The sequence below is a fragment of the Oryzias latipes genome, chromosome 18 (genome assembly GCF_053564925.1).
Source record: "Oryzias latipes strain Hd-rR chromosome 18, Olatipes_Hd-rR_3.1".
Lineage (NCBI taxonomy): Eukaryota > Metazoa > Chordata > Actinopteri > Beloniformes > Adrianichthyidae > Oryzias > Oryzias latipes.
Window position 1 is genome coordinate 16,657,242 of NC_136254.1, and position 18,432 is coordinate 16,675,673.

Below are 18,432 nucleotides of genomic sequence, written 5' to 3' on the forward strand. Positions count from 1 at the left end.
GCTTTAATTTCTATTCAGGTTTATGAATTTATAGCCAAGGTTTGTTTCTGGGTAACAGTGGTAGTAAGAAGGTTAAAAGATGATACCCTCTCAAAGCTGACCTTATGTATGAGAATAGAAATTGAAGTTTTGGACTTGTTTCAATTTTGCATACCGGTACATATGCAGCAGTGGGGTGATCCTGAGTTATAGGGTGTCAAATTTTAACAGGACCTAATAGGCTTTGTCCCTTTGTCAAAATTGAAAACCAATTTTGTCTGTAGAAAATATACTTTCTCTTTATATTACTGTTTTTATTCATGACAAAAAAAACATGATTCATTTGTATTTGTGCATTTCACTGCAGGACAGAGCGCTTTAAGAACTCATTTGTCCCTACAGCTATCAGGCTGTTTAATGAACTTGCCTGATATGAACTGATATTATTTTGTGAACTGTCTTTTTACTGTTGTTTGTTGTGTGTGGTTGTGTGTTTTGCTACCGGACACCTGAATTTCTCCTTTGGGAGATTAATAAAGTTTATATCTATCTATCTATCTATTTAAGGTAATAATAACAAAAATACAAAGCAGTGTAATGTTATTCTAAAGGGTGAATAGGACTTCAGTTCCTATTGGGTTTGGTCTGAGAGAAATCGGCTTAAATGACTCTTTTATTGTTGAAGGTTGCAGACGCCTATTAACCAATTGACTAGTTTGTTTACGGTTTACATTTTGTCTTTAGTTTTGTTTATTTGTTTGTTTTAAAAATAGTTGGTGTCTTAATACGGATAGTTAATGACAGAGGATGCAGAAGTTGTATATTAGCATATGTGCCCAAAAGAAACGGTGAAAGCAAACATTATGACTAAAAAAAAGTATCCAATATTTGACATACAGTTTGTTGGTTACTTGTAAAAAAATGCAATAATGATTATTTAAAAACAAACATTAGAGGCCATTTATTTATTTATTTGAGCATTTTGCCATATTGATATTGTAGCGTCCCACTGACGCAATAATGAAGCGGAGGCGACCGTTTCTAACCGTGAGGCTTTTTAATGACTTAGGAACAGTTACTGTCGGCCGTAACCACGCCAAATACAGCACAACGATAATCAGAACTTTCCATCAAAGCATCCATCCTCCCCAACCCCCTCGTGCACCCACGACCCCTCCTTTATTGTCTGCTCCTCCGCCCATTCTCCCGCTCATCCAATCACACTGGAGCAACGATGTAACCCAGAACACATTAACAGAGTCCCAAAAACGTTAGTCGCTACACTATATATGTCTTAACAAAAACAGATTAAAACACAAAAATGAATTGAAAATGAATTTTAACCAACAAATTGGCAGCAAAAGTGTAGAAATCCAGGTGCCATGTTTCTATCTTGCTTTATTTATCTGATGTAAAAGTTCGTTAACTTTATTTTTTTTTCTACGACTGACTCCAAGGAAACACGGCTCGTGTCTGTTACTTTGTTTCCATAGCAACAATGGAATCCGCCGCCACAGCTGGTAAACGAAGACGTGGAACATGCAGGTTAAATGTTTAATACATTTAGTAGCTTTTGTACCCATGACTCTCAAATTTAGACTGTAATTGCTAGCATTTGTTGAACAGCTTGTTCCGAACTCTGAGGTTTAATTTCCACGCGTGTTTTGTTTGGAAACGGATTGCTCACTGACTCCGCACTTCGTGGTGATTTGTTTTGCACTGCAGGAGACTGTCCCGCAAAGTTAAGTCCACGTCCACGCAGATGAGGCCTGCTGCTGCTGCTCGGAGCTCAGCGGAGCTGGAGAACAGTCAGGTGCGGTTGAGGGATTTTCTATTACCGATTTAATAAATAAAAAGTATTTACCGTAGTTGGTTTAGTGCTGCTTTCCTAAGAGACCAATCATGACGCTCAGGAGCAGACTAAGCAATTTGGGATCCAAGGCCAGCATTTGCATTTTTTCACATTTACTGAAAACTTGTTATAGATTTGTTAATTATTTGTTTGTAGTGCAGCTTTAAAAGAATGAAACTTTTTGGTTTACTATAGAAATATTTTGACATTAAACATTTGTAACTTTAAACATATTTTTTTCCAAAAGACTCCACCTTATCATACAAAAATAATGTAAATGCAATGAATTTTTAATGAAAAACTGAAAAGTTAGTGATTTTTTTCTTGATCATTATGAGGACATTGATATTTGTGGGCCCATCAAAGACCCAGTCTGATGAAAATGGTGTTTTTGGTGTTTTCAAAGTGTTCTTGTGGCATTTTTCTGATGGTGGAGGACATATATTAAGAAACTTAAGCTTAAAATTACCTTTCTGAAATCTTTTCTTTTTATTTAAATTTTCTTGAATCAGGAACAGACAAAAAAATGCAGTTTTTTCTCCATTATGATGCATCCACTTGTAGACGACTAGATCCATGAACAGCTGGATAGCTCCTATACTGATCACCATTTTTGTTGCACCGGTAATGTTGGGTTGGGGGTGTGAGAGGCTGTAAGCTACCAGGAGAGAGTGTAAACAGAGGGCTCTCAGCATCTGGAAGCGGAACAGTCAAGCCCAGAACACAGAGGTAAACAATGAACTCCTGCCGCTCTGTAGAAACTATGTCCTAGAAAACGACACAGGTTTTTTGATTTTGGCCAAATATGATATAATTCTAATAAAAAAAGAACACTAGGAAAGCTTTTAAAATAGCTCCAAAAATGATTGGAGTGGGACTTTAAACCGAACACCTGCCTTTGTCTGCAAACATGTGTTTTTTTTCTGTTTGTTCAAAGGTAAAAATAAAAAAGGTTAACCTCTACTTTCTCTCAGGTTTTGCCAGCTCTCCATAGAGCCTGCTTTCATGGAGACCTGGCTTCTGTTGGACTCTTGGTGAACTCCAAGCAATGGAACATCAACAACACTGATCTACAGGGTCACCAGCCAATTCACATGGCTCTGTTTCTGCAAGGTTTCCCCAACAACTCCGCCTGCCTCAGATACCTGCTGGAGCATGATGCTGATGTCAATGCGTAAGGACCTCCCTTAAGGAAAGGAACCTTTTTTTTCCACATTTTTTCTACTTGTTCAGCTAACTTAAATATAATCTTGTTATAATAAAATACGGTAACAATTTTACCAAACTTTATTTAGCCCAACATTTTTCTTTTTAGGTAATCAAGTTTTGGTCTCCTTTTATTTTCATTTTTAAACCAGCATCACTGACAGAGGGCAGACCCCGCTCCACCTGGCTGCCTCCACAGGCCTCCTGGACTGCGCAGAGGTCCTTGTGAACGCTGGAGCAGATGTTTCCGCAAAAGACAACAGAGGATATACACCTTTGGATTTGGCCCGTATCTGGAGCCACAGAAAAATGGCCAGGTACCCCACTGAGGGAAGTAACCCCCCAAAATCCCAGTTCAGTCAAACGGCTTCCATCTAAAGGGCATATTTTAACAGCATGTATCTTTTGGGTGCAGGTATCTGAAAAATTGCTTGTGGCAGGAAAATAAGAAGACAGAAATGGAGGAGAGAAAGCTGGCTCAAGCTTTATACAGAGATCTTGTAACACAGGCCAAAAGGGATACATTCAATAAAAAGGTGAATTTTATTGATGTAGATGTAACTTTTTAGGCTAAATGAAAAGCATCTGTCTTGTGAAAGCCCTCCATTTATGATATTTGCAAATTGGTCAATGATTTGCAAATATCATAAATGTATATATGAACTGAAACATTTAAAGCAATTGCAAAGAAAACTGCAAACTGAAAACCTGTGGAGGTTCTCAATTCTGACAACTCTCACAGTTCCTTCTTTTACTCTGGTAGGGGCTTGTCAATGAGAAGACAGCAGAATGGGCAAACAAGAAAGGCCTGAAAAATGTCACTTCTAGGATGCATCCAAGCAAGTACCACACCAGATGCCTGTTCTCAGACCAGAGCCGTTCAAAACCAAAATCTTATGGGAGACTGCAGCAGAAAAGAGACCCTCAGGAAGACAACACTGCCCCCCCTAAAACACCAACATGTGGATCTTCCAGTCCCTGGAGCATTTTCATGGGCGTGCAGCCAGAGAAACCATCTGCAGAGCCAGATCTGAGACACAGTGTCACCTTGTTTTTTCACAGAAATACCAGGCAGCTTTTCTATACCACTAAATGGGACAGCGAGCCTCACCCCATCCCTAAACTTCCTTTGGATGTTGTTGAGAGGGTGTTGTTCCCCAGGGCCTTCCGCTCAAGGATTTTCGGACCAGAATGCTTTGTGCCGCAGAAAATTGATGAGATCCAGCATCGGGGGCGGCCGCAGCGGAGACAGAAGCGGACATAAGTGGTTACGCATCTGGTTTAAGTGCTGCTGCCAGGTCTCTGAGCTCACCCGTCAGTATGTGAGGCTTCAAAAAGACATGGCGAATTTTGGCCGACAGGAAATAAACTTAAACTAACTCGTGTTTCCTCGAAGTGTTTTAGAAAAGACAAGGTTTTATAGAGAAACTTTACTATGTCAACTATATAGACTGATTCATTTAAATGAAACTATTTGCATTCATTAGTCTATCATAAAGTCATTAATGCATTTCATATTCATTTATAACCACAAAAATAGAGCATTTTCACCAAAAAGGTCTTAGCTAAAGTCAAAGCCTAGTGTGCCTACCCTAATTATTTTTCTGTCCGCTCTTGAATAATTATTTGAGAAAAACTTTGACAAGGAACACCATTTTTTTAAACAAAGTTGTTTACAACCAAAATAAAAAAACGTTGAATTGTAATTCTCATGTTAATCAATGATCATTTTTTTGAGTGTGTTTAAATAAAGTATGAAATTGAGGTACATCTCTTGAGTTGTCCTGTCCTGTAAAAGTGTTCCACAGTTTTACACTTTTAATAGAAAGACACCACATTTTACTAGATACAGTTTTAAATGTGTTCTCATAAATTATTTAAAAATATCTACACCCCAAAGATTAGAGTGAAATTGTTGAACTTAAGATTTACTAAAGCAAATATAAAACAATGTTGTTTTTTTTACCATCCCCTTAAAAAATTGAGTAAGAAAACTTAAATATAAAATATGGCAAAAACGTATTTGGCATTCAAAGAGACTGTAAGTAGTCCTGAAGGAATTAAAAAAGATTCCAGGAAATCAAAATGTATGTTTTTTAAAATCATTTGTATAAAGGCGCAGAAAAGAAGGATTTGCTTTGTAACAAAAGTTCAAAGCTTTGCTGTAGATCTTCACCAGGTTTGCACAATAGCTGCTTTTGGTCCATTCTTCAATGCAGATCTTCTTAAGAGCTTTGTTGTTTTGGGGCTGTTACTGGGCAACACAATCTGAGGTCCAAAGACTGGCTAGACTAGTCCAGAACCTTGAAATACTTTTTTCTTTTTTTACTGTCACTCATTTGTCTCCAAGACATCATTGTCCTGCTGGAAGATCCAGCAATGTTTCATCAAAAAAGCTCTCACTGATGAAAGTTTTTTTTTTGCCTAAAATGTCACCATTCACGGTTCATGCATTTTTCTTTTACTTAATAAAGATCATGATGTTCACCCCCCCCCCCCCCACCACCACCACCAGCAGCGTTCTTCTCTCTCCAAACACAGCAAGTGGAATTTATATAAGAGAATTTCAGAGCAAATTAAAATCTTTAAAAATAAATCAATGGGACTTGCTGGATTCTTTGTGTTTCAGTGATGAATGTTACAGACCTCTTGTTTTATTAAGTGGGGCAGAATCAGGGATGGACTAATACTTTTTGTTTCCTTCCACAGTATGTAGTACCCTACACACACCTGCTAGTGAAACAAATACATTTTGAATTACTGAAATTAAGTGTAACAAGACAACAGCAAAGCTGCATGTCTTACATCTTTAGTTTAAACAAGCTATATGTTACTAATAAAGCTTTTGTGATTGCCATATTTTAACAATGCCAAAAAAATGTGTGCATAGATAGGCTCAATAAAGAAATAAAGTAGCTGTTGAGATCACTCCAAAGCTCTAAACTCTAAAGCTACGGACACACCAAGCATTTGATGTGTGTTCAGGAAAACGCGTTAAGCCCATGGTGTTCACACTGGACGAGCAGGTAGGGGCTTCTTTTCCTCAGTTTACGAAATGTCAAAGTGGGCCAAATCTTGCGAATTGATAACACAACAAAGCAGAAACAGTTTGGTTAATTGGTATGGTGGATTTGGATTACAATCATGTCAGGAGAGTGTTCTTGAAAAAAACCAAACGCCTTTATAAAAAAAAAAAAAAACAGACATCATTAGGCTTGTCACCATGTCTTGGTTTACCGTAATAACCAACTACGCTCTGAGTTTGGTGAGCTTTACCACTTGCTCAATACGTCACTACCAAATCCATGTCCCTCTTCGGTCAAAGTTCAACCTGCCATGTTTGAACTGTCAATTGTTGCTCAATAGCCACATTTTGTAAATAGAGCCAAAAAACAGTGGTAAAAACCTGTGTACCTACATGTGAATGCAAGAGATCTAAACACAGAAGCCTGAAATGCAAGTTTGTGCTTTTACAAAGACTTTTCATTGTAAGTGGCCACTTGAACGCATGATGCCGAGGACGGTGTGAACGTAGCTAGAGTTATGATTGCAGCTCAGTAACTACAATTTTATATTGTGTTTCAAAAAATGCTTTAATTTTACGGGAATGCACGCAGCTGTGGATTTAAATTGAAAATATTACCCTCTGTTGTAAATCCTATACACAAGTGGATCATTTACCGTGGCATACTGCGTTGATTTATTGGCTTTTCCCATGTTTATGCTCATAATGGGAGGCCAAACAACTCAGATTAATTAGTTTCCATTACAACCAAACAACCAAACAAAAAATTATTTTGGGCTTTTTTCTGTTTTGTCCAGAGTAGCACCTTCAAACTTATGGAATTCAAAGGATGAGCTGCTTCTCCAGAAATCATACATCAATTAACTGAATTAGAATTTCTGAATTAGAAGTAAAGTTGTCCACATATTGAGACTAGTCATTTTAAAGACATGGATCTATTTGTCCACAAATGGATACCTCAGAATGGAAAAGAGCCAGGGAGCTTGTCGCCCACCCAGTGTATATTCTATGTCACAAATAGACTCTTTCTCAACTTACATCTTTCGTATGCTCCACACGATTTTAATAAAGAAATACTCAGAAATGCAATTTTAAACTTAATTTTCTCCTCATGCATCCATCTTAAGAAAAATGCTTCAAAAACATGCATAAACATCAAAAACGCAATTTTTGTCAGTGCAGGTCTTTAAATAATTTGTGTCAATCCCCGACCCAAGTGACAAATAAAGAAGCTCTGCACTCCAGATGCTGTGCCAACAGAAACAGGGCGAATACAGAGGTGAGTGAAAGGTGAGAAAACCTCGGTGAACTGGGTCACCTGTCACGGATGTATCTCTGCACTTTCACTGATCTACCCCAGGGAAATGAATTGGGATCCAGGTGAGGGCTTGTCAACAGCATGCAACTGCAAACTGCGAGCTGTGGCTTGTCAGCAGGAGAAGTGTGCATGTGTACATGTGTGTGTGTGAGGCATGGTTCTCCTTAACTTGGCAAAGCACTTCACACCTCAGTGGGGGTCAAAGTGCACACCAGTGCAGACCTGGTGCTTCCCATCTATGACCAAACCACATGGGACTAGAATAGCAAAATAACTTCAACACTGATGGTCTCACAGACAAAAACAGTCTTGACAGGGTAAAGGTCAGCAAGCGAGTAACTTGTTAAATTACCAACAAAAAAAAAAGCTAAAAAAATGTTGTTTTTTTTTCTTGAAGGCTATACAATTGAGTAAAAATATAAACAATTTAATTGAACAAAATCTTTTTATTTCACAGTTGTGTGCATGCCAGCCTATAATAATCGCATTTTGTGATTGGTAAAAAAATGTCTGCAGATCATTTTTGGATCTTTCATGAACAGCTTTAGTTCCCCAACACCAGCAAGATTAAAAAAGAAAATTTGATGATTTGAGCTACAGAAATGTCTGGTGTTAATCTAACTGATTGATCAAGGAAAAAAATATTTGTTTTAATGACAACAAATACTAATAAATAGACTAAACACAATACTTTTCATTGCTGGTGATTAATGTTGCATTTTAAAGCTGATGCAAACAAAACCCATGTAGTAAATTGGTTTTTTGGCCAAATCAAAATGGCCCAAAGTAAAGATCCTTGCACTTCACTTTAGGAGTTACAGAGATAAAAAAAAGTGATATGTAGGATTTATGTTCACATTCTATAAATAAAAAAAACTTACGATTCCTAGCAATTCAACATTTCAGGCTAAAAATGTACAGGTGTCGAGCCACAGAGCTTTAAATTTATTCAAACACCACATCTGCCATTTTTAAAAAACGTTTTGCATCATATTTTAAACTCTGCAGAGTTTAGTCACGATTTGACAGTTGAATTTGTTTCCTCATCTGGCTTTCACGTTACTGTTGAACAGGTATTCTGATTAAACTTAGGACACGAACATACAAACGACTCAAATTTATGCCAAAGCCAACATTTGACCCTGTTGGTTAATTTCAAATCCTGCTCAGACATTAAAGAATACTAAAGCCTAAAAAAAATGTAATGTGACAATACAAAAGCTTTGCGCTACTGACAAGATCCCTCAAAGACGTCTGCAGTAGGTGTGGTTGGCAGTCAGTACAAAGACGAACGTGGCCTGTGTAAACTCAACAGCTCGTCCAGCAGCTCTGCTCATTGGTCCGTCTTTTTAGTTTGCTTCTCCTCCCCATTTTTCTTTGTTTTAGTCCTGAACACAATTTCCACAGTCCTTTATGCTTCCCCGTGATCTCTAACCCATGCAAACACACTGATGCACCCCCAGCCCCTGGGGCTGCACCCCAAGTCCACACTCCTCAGAACATCTTCTGTCGACTGGGTAGCACTGCCTCCTTGAGGAAAGAGAATACAAGAAGGATTCCAGACCTCTTGCCCCGTTTGCCCTTGGTAAAATAATTGGACACCACATCATCTAAAAGAAGGAAGAGTAAAGAAGGGAAATGTTATTAATTATGCTTTCCAGAGAGAATAAAGTAGGAACACTGCATTTAAACATCGACAGAGTTGATTTCCATTCAGCTTTCACTAATACTTTAAAACCTACTACGATTAAAATTGTGTTTTTAACATGTTCTTGTGTCATTTTTCTCACAATGGATGACATATATAAAGAAATCTAAGCTTAAAATTGTATTTCTAAGTATTTCTTTATTTAAATCATAATCAATAGAAAGTAAGAAGTAACATTTAAAAAAGAGCTTATTTTTGACATATTATGCTGTGGGGAGCTAGTGGGGGGAAGGGAGGGGGCACAAGCTCCGTCTCTGCTCCATGTGGCTCAAAACTGTACGGTTGGGTGGCTCCAATATTGCTCGCCATTTTTGTTGGTAATGTTAGGCTGGTGTGAGTGCCGTTAAGCTTGTGGAAGAGAGTGTAAACAGGTAGGTGATGGAAAGTGGGGGCAGGGTTGTTCTGCACAAACAGTTCCACCCACAACTCAGAGGTGAATTTCTCATGAACTACTGCCGCTCTACAGAAACTATGACCCGGAAAACAAGACAGGTTTTTTATTTTTATTTTAGCTAATTAAAAGATAATTAAGACCAATGGTACTTGGTTAGAAGTTTTGGGGGAAACTTCTGTCTATTCACTCGGAAGTGATTATGAGAAGAAGCAACAACTGTAAAAGCCTGACTTTCAGACTGTCTATGTTCTCTTTTTTTTTTTTAAAGGAAATAATTATTTTGGAGGAAACTATCTAAAAACAGGCGTTTTCTTTGAAAAGCTTACTTGAATTAACAAATTTAAAATAATAGAGGTCAAAAGGAGAGGGAAACAATCCCTGAATTCTTTGCAGTCACAACTGTCAAAGCAAAGTCTGACTATCAACTGAGCTGGATGGGCTGCATGACTGTGCAATGTGATATGATCACATGGCACTACCAGATATGGACATCCTTTATGATTTTTTTTTAAATATAGCAGCACTTAGTCTAACAATCACATTGTTTTTTATGGAGAAGGAAAAGAAAATGTCTGCCTTTTCTCACCTCCTTGTTGTATGGTGGATGGAAGTACATTTTCTCCTGCTGACAGTGACACAAAGAAGGCAAAGGGGATCACCCACAGGCAAATAGTGAAGTATGCCAGCACCTGAGGTCAATTAGGGACAAAAGGAAAATGATGATGCAAGAAACACAATTTATGAGAAGCAATTTCTTCAACTCGTAGCTACAAAAATAAAACATATAATAAAGTTACCTCAGAAAATGGATAATACTCCTGTGCAAAGTACTGGAAGGCCATATAATGATTCACCACCACCAACACTGCAGTGTAAAAACAAATGAAAAAAGAAAACATTTAAGCTAAGCTAAAAATACAACTGGCTCAAATGTTTTTAAAGATTAGCATCATACCACATGAAAGGATAAAATTTGGAGAGCTCAGCATTATGTAGGGGAACGTCTGAAGGAGCCCAAAATACACCAGATTTGTGAAGAGGCCAACTCCCACCATTATTATGGGGAAACCTTCAAAAACATAGAGACCTGCCAGTACTCCTGTGGAAAACTGGACACATTCACACTAAGTGAGTCTGAAGTTTGTTGCAAACCAACAAAAAGTCCATATTTTAACATAGTTTGTGTGCTTTGATGTGAACTATTTTTTATACTTTTACTCACCAGAATCATGTACTTTATTATTCGGCTAGTGGCTACTGTATATTCTTCTATGAGTTCGGCCAAGTAGTACAGGCCAGCAGCTAAGAAAGAAATAAAGGTGTTAAGCCAGCAGGCAGAGAAAACAAAAATGGAAACAAACGGTGACCTATAACACACGTTCAATTTCCATCAGCAAAAAGTATATGCTTAAAGTGAGGCAGGTTATTTTGTACATACACTTAATATATTGTAAACTTAAAAAAACAACAACAACTAAGTATACTACTGTTTGCTAAGGGTTAACACATTATTTAAGATAAATAATTACAAATAAAGTGTCAAAATGTTTAAAGAGAATCTAAAGCAGAGTTCCTTTGTTTGACAGTTTGTGAATCCTCCCTAAAGTAAATTTTTAAAGTTCAATCAAATATCACTAAATAAGTTAAATTTGTCATTTGTGTATATTTACCCCTTTATTAAACCTAGATTTTTTTAATGTTCTTTTTAGAACGACAAAGATTCAGGTCTTCGTTTCGTTTTATCTAGGTGTAAAGTGAAGACATAAAGGGATGTGGCCTTTGCCTCTGTCAACTGCAGAGGATGTGACGTAGACAGATGACTAACGTGACGTGGACCAACGTGAGTTTGACTTGATGGGATTTGACTGAACTACATCTAATGCCTTCTCTCAAATTCATAGCATAAAAATGGTCCTCACATTCTTTTTGACAAACGTTGCATTTGTTTACATGGGGAATTTGTTTTAAATTACGTTGAGTTTAAATTTCCACTTCATCTTAAATAGTATACATTTTGCAGAACATTAGCTTTGAGATTGATAAGCGTTTGCACGCTTGTTAACTTAGAGATTAAATCATATTGGTTACACTTCACCAATAACATTATTTTAATAAATTATTTAACATTTATTTTCAACGTAACATGCTTTACGTTAGGTATCACTGGCCTTCACAAAAATCCCCTCTAGTTCATTCACAACAAATATATATCATCTATACAACTTCATTTACGTTAGTACTGTTATGTTTAACATATAAAAAATTAATCACCTTTGTGTTGCAAAATAAAAGGCAAAACCACTGAAAGACTATTTTAATAAACAGCTTCTTAAAGTTTTTCGTTGCTGAGTAATTCGTTAGCATAACAAGCTAGCAAATAACAATGATTCCGAAAACACCCGGTTGTTGTAGTCATCTACTTACCAATTGCAAGAGTGACGAAGGATATTTGAATCACCAACGAAAGCCAACTGAGCAAATAAATAAACCACATCTCTCTTCATATGCCCCAACACAGAAAACACAAGAAAATATTTCACAAAAAAACTGCTAGCCGGCTGCTAACAAGCTGTGATCAAAGTTCCTTCTATCCGCTTGAAAAAAGGATGGTGTTGGTTTTGGAGAGCGCCGCCTCTGGTCGGAGGACAAAAAAAAACAATTTAGAATTTTTATCATTCAAATCCCTTCAGAAGGGATGTAGTGGATAGGAGAAATAATAAAAGAATGTAACATGTTTGTTTTCTTCTACCGTATTTTAATACGCAAATACCCCCTAATCTGATCAATCCTGCTTAAAATCACACTTAGCTTGAAGAATTTGCACAAATTTAAAGTCCATGTAAGAGTTAGTTGCTCTAAGAAATGCAACATCACACTGAGTGGAAATTTCTAAACAAAACAGTGACATAAAATGTTGTTTTTTCCCAGAGAAAAGAGAACACATCCACAGGTTGGACAGCAAATAACTAAATAGGGATACTTAAAGAACCCTAAATATAATAATTAAATCTTTTATTTTAGACATAATCTCTCCAATCTTTGCATTTTGAAGAAAATAGAGTCCAAATTCAGGAGACGCAAGCACTATGCACTCCATCTTCTGAGAGCAAGTTTTAATCTTTTCTCTTAAGATATTTAAGACAAAGAAAAAATGGATTGGGAGAACTTTACAGTGATGTAACTGTTGTTGCCTTCAATCTGCAATCTGCTAGGTTTTTTTTCAAAGTAAATTGCGTCACATTACTACATACAATCAGCAAATATCTTCAGTATGGTATTTTAAGGACTGTGCACTGACTGTATATGAAAACTGGACTGAGTGAGCCCTCCCACCTCTTGTTCTTAACTGGAAGTACCTGCCGGCTACAAGAAGCCAAAATACCATAAAGTTCTATTGAGAAATAAACAGCTATTACTCAGTCATTTTATTTATCACAATAACCATTCTATGGAAACATATTGCATTCAATAAAAAAAACAGGCCATCTTCATTCTAATTTTTTTGTGTATTAAAAAAAATTGGGTGTTCTTGTAATATTTTTAAGAACTAAAAGCAAAGACCTACCACGAGGTTGGGCACTAATCTAATCTGCTCATGAAAACTATAAGATGAACTGTAAATAAAAGTTGAAAAGCCACAATGTGTCCGTGTCATGGACCAGGGGGGTATTCCAGAAAGCATGTTTAAACTACCCTGACTTTAACCCTGAACTCTGGCTAAAGTCTTACTTACTCTGGGAATGTGGGTTCCAAGAGATCGGATATGAGTTAGCTTAATTACGCTCAACTTGGTAACCCTGGGTCAATGCGCTTGCACAGCAATTACATAAAGACATTCTCAATGGATCGCCGATTTCCGGAGTCACCATGGAAACGCAAAAAAGAGAGCGCTATACTTCAATGAGACAGAGTCTGAGATTTTAATGACGGCATATGAAGATTATACGTCCATCAAAAAAGTAATACTGCTGCATCAGCAAAAAAGAGTTTCTGCTTGGAGAAAAATAATGGACAAAGTAAACACATGAGTTTCTATCTAATTTCTATTTTCATTGTGATGCATATATATATATATGTAACTTATCCAACTTGAATGAATTACTTCAATTGGCAACAAGTAATTGAATTAAAAAATGTTCAACCTAATTCCTTACGTCTACCCAACTCAATATTTTTGTACAACTCAAATTTACATATTTATCTAACTGAATGTCATATTACTCAATTTCAATTCAATTTTTTTCCATCTTAATTTATTGCACTTCTTGAACTCTCATATGTCTAAGTTTGAGCCTGCAGATATACTCATTTTTATGACAATAAAATGATTGAAACAAAATGATTACAAAACATGTAGCATGTCATCATTAGCCATTTCTCAAACTTTTAAATTGTGTTGTAGTGGTGCTAAATAAACCCATCATCCTCTTCCTCACTCTCACTCATGGTGCTGAAAGAATTGAACATAACTGGGTAAAATAACTCGGCAAAACACAGTAAAACAGCTACAACTAAACACCTTTGGTCAAAAACCCACACTTAATCCCAAATCCGTCCAGACAGGCAAAGGGAATGTTATCCAACAATTCCTTTCGGTGCTGATCTAACAGCAACACCAAAGTTACACCTACTTAATTGAATTAATTTGAATGAAAGTAAAATAACTGTGTGATAACTATTTTTTATTTTTAAACTGACTTAACTAAAAAAAAGATTTAACTGAAGCAAATAATTAAGTTAGATCAAAGTAAAAAATTTATATTTATAACATCCATACAGGGTCTTATCACCCTCTCACGGTGGAAAAACTATTATCTGAGCTTCTTCATCCACTAAATCATCTTCAAATGGAAACGCCATGCTGCTTCACCTCTGTAAACAAACTAACCTTCAACTAAACCTGCTCTAGACCAGGTTATGTTCAGAGCATGAGTTGCTATGGCAACTTGACATACCCAGAAACATACCTCCATTTTTGGGACCGAAAGCTAAGGTTATCCCCTTCCCCCCTAGCCTCAAACTTCCCGTGGTAACTAGCATAACCTGCTTTCTGGAATACCCCCCAGGATGAACTGTTTATTTTTGTTTATGAGTCAGCCCTGATGACAACTCTGGGCACAGCAGCGAAGTTCGTGGGTGACCTGTTAGACGCTTATATTGTAGGTGTGGTCAACTTTGGCATGCAGTCTGTTTTTCAAGAATATGTTACAATTATTTTTAATGCAATTTAATTGTTTTTTTTGAGATATCTGTCTAATTTTTTAATATATTTTTTCTGTTTTTCGAGATAATTGTAATAGTTTTTGATACGTATTTTTTTAGATTTTTTTTTAAGGACTTTGATCTAATTTTGTTATCATTCTAATCTTTACGATTAGAGAGAGAATCTAATAGAAAGAGGACTGATAGTTAATATCTTCTTTTAACATTAATAAGTTCTTGTGATGTTTTTGAGATAGTTATGGTGATTTACTGAGAAATTGATCATGTTTATCTGTGGGGTTTTTGCGTACTTTATTGACGGTCTGCAGTTTCACATGCATCAATGTCAAGACAGGACTAAAAGCTCAGAACAGGCGGATGCCATTTTTTGAGAAACTGACTATAACTCATTTTGTGCATCACCACAAACAAAAATACTTAATTTTGATCAATACTTAATCCTTCCCCAATGTTTTGCTCTGTAATGATTGTGGATAAAGTAAGTTGGAATAACAAACCAGACTGGCGATATCGTGATGAGCACATAAACAAAACGGATCATGTCTATGACACGGACACATTGTGGCTTTTCAGCTTTTAAGTGCAGCTCATCTTATAGTTTTCATTAGCAGATTAGGTTAGTACCCAGCCTGTTTGTTCTTTTTTTGCTTTTGTAGTTCTTACAAATTTAGCTTGAAAAACACAGCTGGCCCCCACATCACACATTTGATTGACATGTGTCCGAACAATTACTGCTAACAGACTCATCTGGCTCCAACATGTCAGTATCTGTGTCACAAGAAAATGGAAGAAAGAAGAAAAAAGAAAATGAATTGACTTCGTGTCATTGGAGCTGGAGGTAACCTATATAAGCCATCAAACTCACTCGGTCCTCATACAGTCTATGGTCTGATGTCAAGAAGGCATAATCTCCTAAATTATGTGTTATTCAGGTAAGAAGAGAGCTGGAGAGGCTCAACCAGTCCTCGGGTACTTCAGAACTGCTCCAGCCAGCTATGTGGTGTATTACAGCACCTGTACAACCTGAGCTTTCACCTCAAGAAGATTTCAGTGCTATGGAAAACTTCCTGCCTCGTCCCGGTGCCAAAGAAGAACCATCCTGTGACTCCCAGTGATTACAGGCCTATAGCACTGACCTCCCATATTATACAGGTCATGGAACGGCTGGTGCTGTCATACCTCAGACCTCTGGTGAGCCCCTTCCAAGACCCACTGCAGTTTGCATACCAGCCCAAGATTGTAGTTGATGAGGCAATGATTTACCTACTGCAGAGGGCGTATTCCTCCCTGGCAAGACCAAGCACCACAGGGAGGATCATGTTCTTTGACTTCTCTTCATCCTGCAACACCATCCAGCCAAGACTGATTAGGGAGAAGTTAGAGAAGATGCAGGTGGATGCCCCCTTGGTCTCGTGGATTGAGGACTACCTGACAGGTCGACCACAGTTTGTGAGACTGCAGAGCTGTGAGTCTGACACCCTGATGAGCAACACTGGTGCCCCTCAAGGAACCGTGCTGTCTCCCTTCCTATTCACCACCTACACAGCTGACTTCCAGTACCACTCTGAGCTATGTCACCTTCAGAAGTACTCGGATGACACAGCTGTAGTCGGGTGTGTGGAAATTAGACGTGAAGAAGAGTACAGGAGCCTCGTTTAGTGTTTTATCAGGTGGTCTGGGGAAAATTACCTGCAGCTGAACGTGGCCAAGACAAAGGAGATGGTGATAGACTTCAGTAGGAGAAAGTCCCCGCCCTCCCCAGTCTGTATCGGTGGGACGAATGTAGAAATTGTCTTGTACTACAAGTTCCTGGGAGTCCATCTGGACAAAAAACTTGAGTGGTCCACATACACTGAGGCGGTCAACAAGAAAGGCATGAGTAGACTTTACTTCCTGAGGAGATTCAGATCCTTAAATATTTGCAGTAGGATGCTCCACATGTTTTACCAGTCTGTCATGGCAAGCACCATCTTCTTTGCTGTAGTGTGCTGGGATGCTGGCATCAAAGCAAAGGATGCCAACAGACTGGATAAACTCATTAAAAAAAGCATGGTCTGTTATTGGCTTCAAGCTTGCCAATCTGGAGGAGGTGGTGGGAGATGGATTACTGGCTGAACTGGGGACCATCATGGACAATCCCCCCATCCTCTCTACAACATGGTGGACAAACTGAGAAGCAGCTCCAGCAGCAGACTTATACGCCCCAGCTGTGCAAAGGAATGGTACAGGAAGTCATTCCTGCCATCAGCCATCAGACTCTACAATTCATCTGTTAGCCATGTACATGTCCTGTATATAAGATTTTTGATAGTTTTCAGAGTTTTGCTTGTACATTTTTCTTCCCTGTAAATTTTGTATTTATTTCATTTTATTTTATGGTGCTGCTACTACAACTGAATTTCCCTAAAGAGAAAATTAAAGTTGATTTTGAATCTTGAATCTTTTTAAATCTTGAATTTATAGCGTAGATAAGACAAAAATAAAATAAACTCATGTTCAAATGTCAGATGACCCTACTTCGTCTAATTCAACATGACCAGATTTAATCCAATCAATTGGAATGGTAACATCGGTGTTCTTTTTTATCAGCATATTGAACATAAAACAAGAATTCCAAATGTACAATAGACTATTTTGTTTAGCAAAGAGTACGATGAAATTCCCCCTGCAAAACCACAATGTTGTGTGGTTTTCTTCAGAACAAACTCACCAAAATGAGATTGTTGGCTTTGACACACTGAGACATCTTTGACAACACAGCCATGGACTGTCTCAGTGAGTCAGGTGAGTTCAGTTTACTGTATTGATATCTGTCAGATGCTGAAAGGTCAGCTTAAAGTCAACCAAAAGAAAATTGTTAAGAAGCGAGTTTTACAGTCTCTCCAATGATCATCTTTAGTAACTTCAAATTGCCTTTAAAAAAAAAAAATAGCGTAGGAGTGGTTCAGGCCCACTTTGGATTTGATCGCTGATGTCAAACTCTTCTTTGTCTTTGTTCTCTAGTTCATGCCAGCATGGCCTGGGAGAAATCTTAAATCAAAAAGCCATTCACGGTCTGACAGTTCCCACAGCTCCTCTTGCTCCTTTTTCTCCTTGCGTGCCTCTATGGAGGAGCAACTCTTGGACAGGAGCTCAATAAATCGCTGCTCAGACAGCAGGAACAAGTCAACGTGAGCAGCATCAGTGGCCTAGTAAAGATTGGATCAAGCATTACTTTTCAGGCACAGAATAGATTCAAGACCAAAAGTGTTGTGTTTTAAAAACTTTGGGATCACAGTTTTAATGTAGTTTTATTATAAAATGTATTAATTTAAATTGGCATTAAAATATGCAGATAGGTGGCGCAGTGGTTGGCGCTCTTGCCTCACAGCTGGGACTTGAACCGGCTGGGGGATCTGAAACAAAACACCAATGGGGGACCTTGGTGTGTGGAGTTTGCATGTCCTCCCCGTGCATGTGAGGTTTTTCTCTGGGGACTCCAGCTTCCTCCCACCGTCCAAAAACATGCTTTATAGTTTAATTGGTTACTCTAAATTGTCCCTAAAGGTGAATGTGAGTGTGGATGGGTGTGTGATTTGTGGCCCTGGGACAAACCGACAACCTGTACAGGATGTCCCCTGCCTTCGCCCATGAGTGGCTGGGATAGGCTCCAGCAACCCTGTGACCCCGAAAGGGACAAAACGGGTTTAGAAGATGAATGAATGAATAAAATATGCTAATGACAAGA

General features: G+C 37.9%; 2 protein-coding genes across 2 annotated transcripts; one reads left to right on the plus strand and one right to left on the minus strand.

Annotated features, from left to right (window-relative positions):
- The first annotated feature begins 1,337 nt into the window (after positions 1 to 1,337).
- Positions 1,338 to 4,807, plus strand: ankrd53 (ankyrin repeat domain 53). The gene is made up of 7 exons (XM_004079852.5): positions 1,338 to 1,356; positions 1,473 to 1,524; positions 1,705 to 1,792; positions 2,806 to 3,005; positions 3,190 to 3,354; positions 3,453 to 3,573; positions 3,801 to 4,807. Exons 2-7 carry the CDS (start codon positions 1,478 to 1,480, stop codon positions 4,299 to 4,301), a joined length of 1,122 nt encoding a protein of 373 aa, XP_004079900.1. The 5' UTR covers positions 1,338 to 1,356; positions 1,473 to 1,477; the 3' UTR covers positions 4,302 to 4,807.
- A 2,999-nt stretch (positions 4,808 to 7,806) lies between these two features.
- On the minus strand, positions 7,807 to 12,097 carry tex261 (testis expressed 261). Its single transcript, XM_004079851.5, has 6 exons — positions 11,907 to 12,097; positions 10,705 to 10,784; positions 10,438 to 10,591; positions 10,280 to 10,347; positions 10,069 to 10,171; positions 7,807 to 8,990 (listed from the first exon to the last, which is right to left on the minus strand). The coding sequence occupies exons 1-6, from the start codon at positions 11,974 to 11,976 to the stop codon at positions 8,875 to 8,877; spliced, it is 591 nt and encodes a 196-aa protein (XP_004079899.1). The 5' UTR covers positions 11,977 to 12,097; the 3' UTR covers positions 7,807 to 8,874.
- Positions 12,098 to 18,432: the final 6,335 nt, after the last annotated feature.

Excerpts from the sequence above, each read along its gene's own strand:
- ankrd53 (XM_004079852.5), top strand. The coding sequence starts at position 1,478 with ATGGAATCCGCCGCCACAGCTGGTAAACGAAGACGTGGAACATGCAG. Across the intron at positions 1,793-2,805 it reads CGGAGCTGGAGAACAGTCAG|GTTTTGCCAGCTCTCCATAG; the intron begins GTGCGGTTGAGG and ends ACTTTCTCTCAG. Across the intron at positions 3,355-3,452 it reads AGCCACAGAAAAATGGCCAG|GTATCTGAAAAATTGCTTGT; the intron begins GTACCCCACTGA and ends TTTTGGGTGCAG.
- tex261 (XM_004079851.5), bottom strand. The coding sequence starts at position 11,976 with ATGTGGTTTATTTATTTGCTCAGTTGGCTTTCGTTGGTGATTCAAATA. Across the intron at positions 10,592-10,704 it reads TAATAAAGTACATGATTCTG|TTTTCCACAGGAGTACTGGC; the intron begins GTGAGTAAAAGT and ends GAATGTGTCCAG. Across the intron at positions 10,348-10,437 it reads AAATTTTATCCTTTCATGTG|TGTTGGTGGTGGTGAATCAT; the intron begins GTATGATGCTAA and ends TTTACACTGCAG.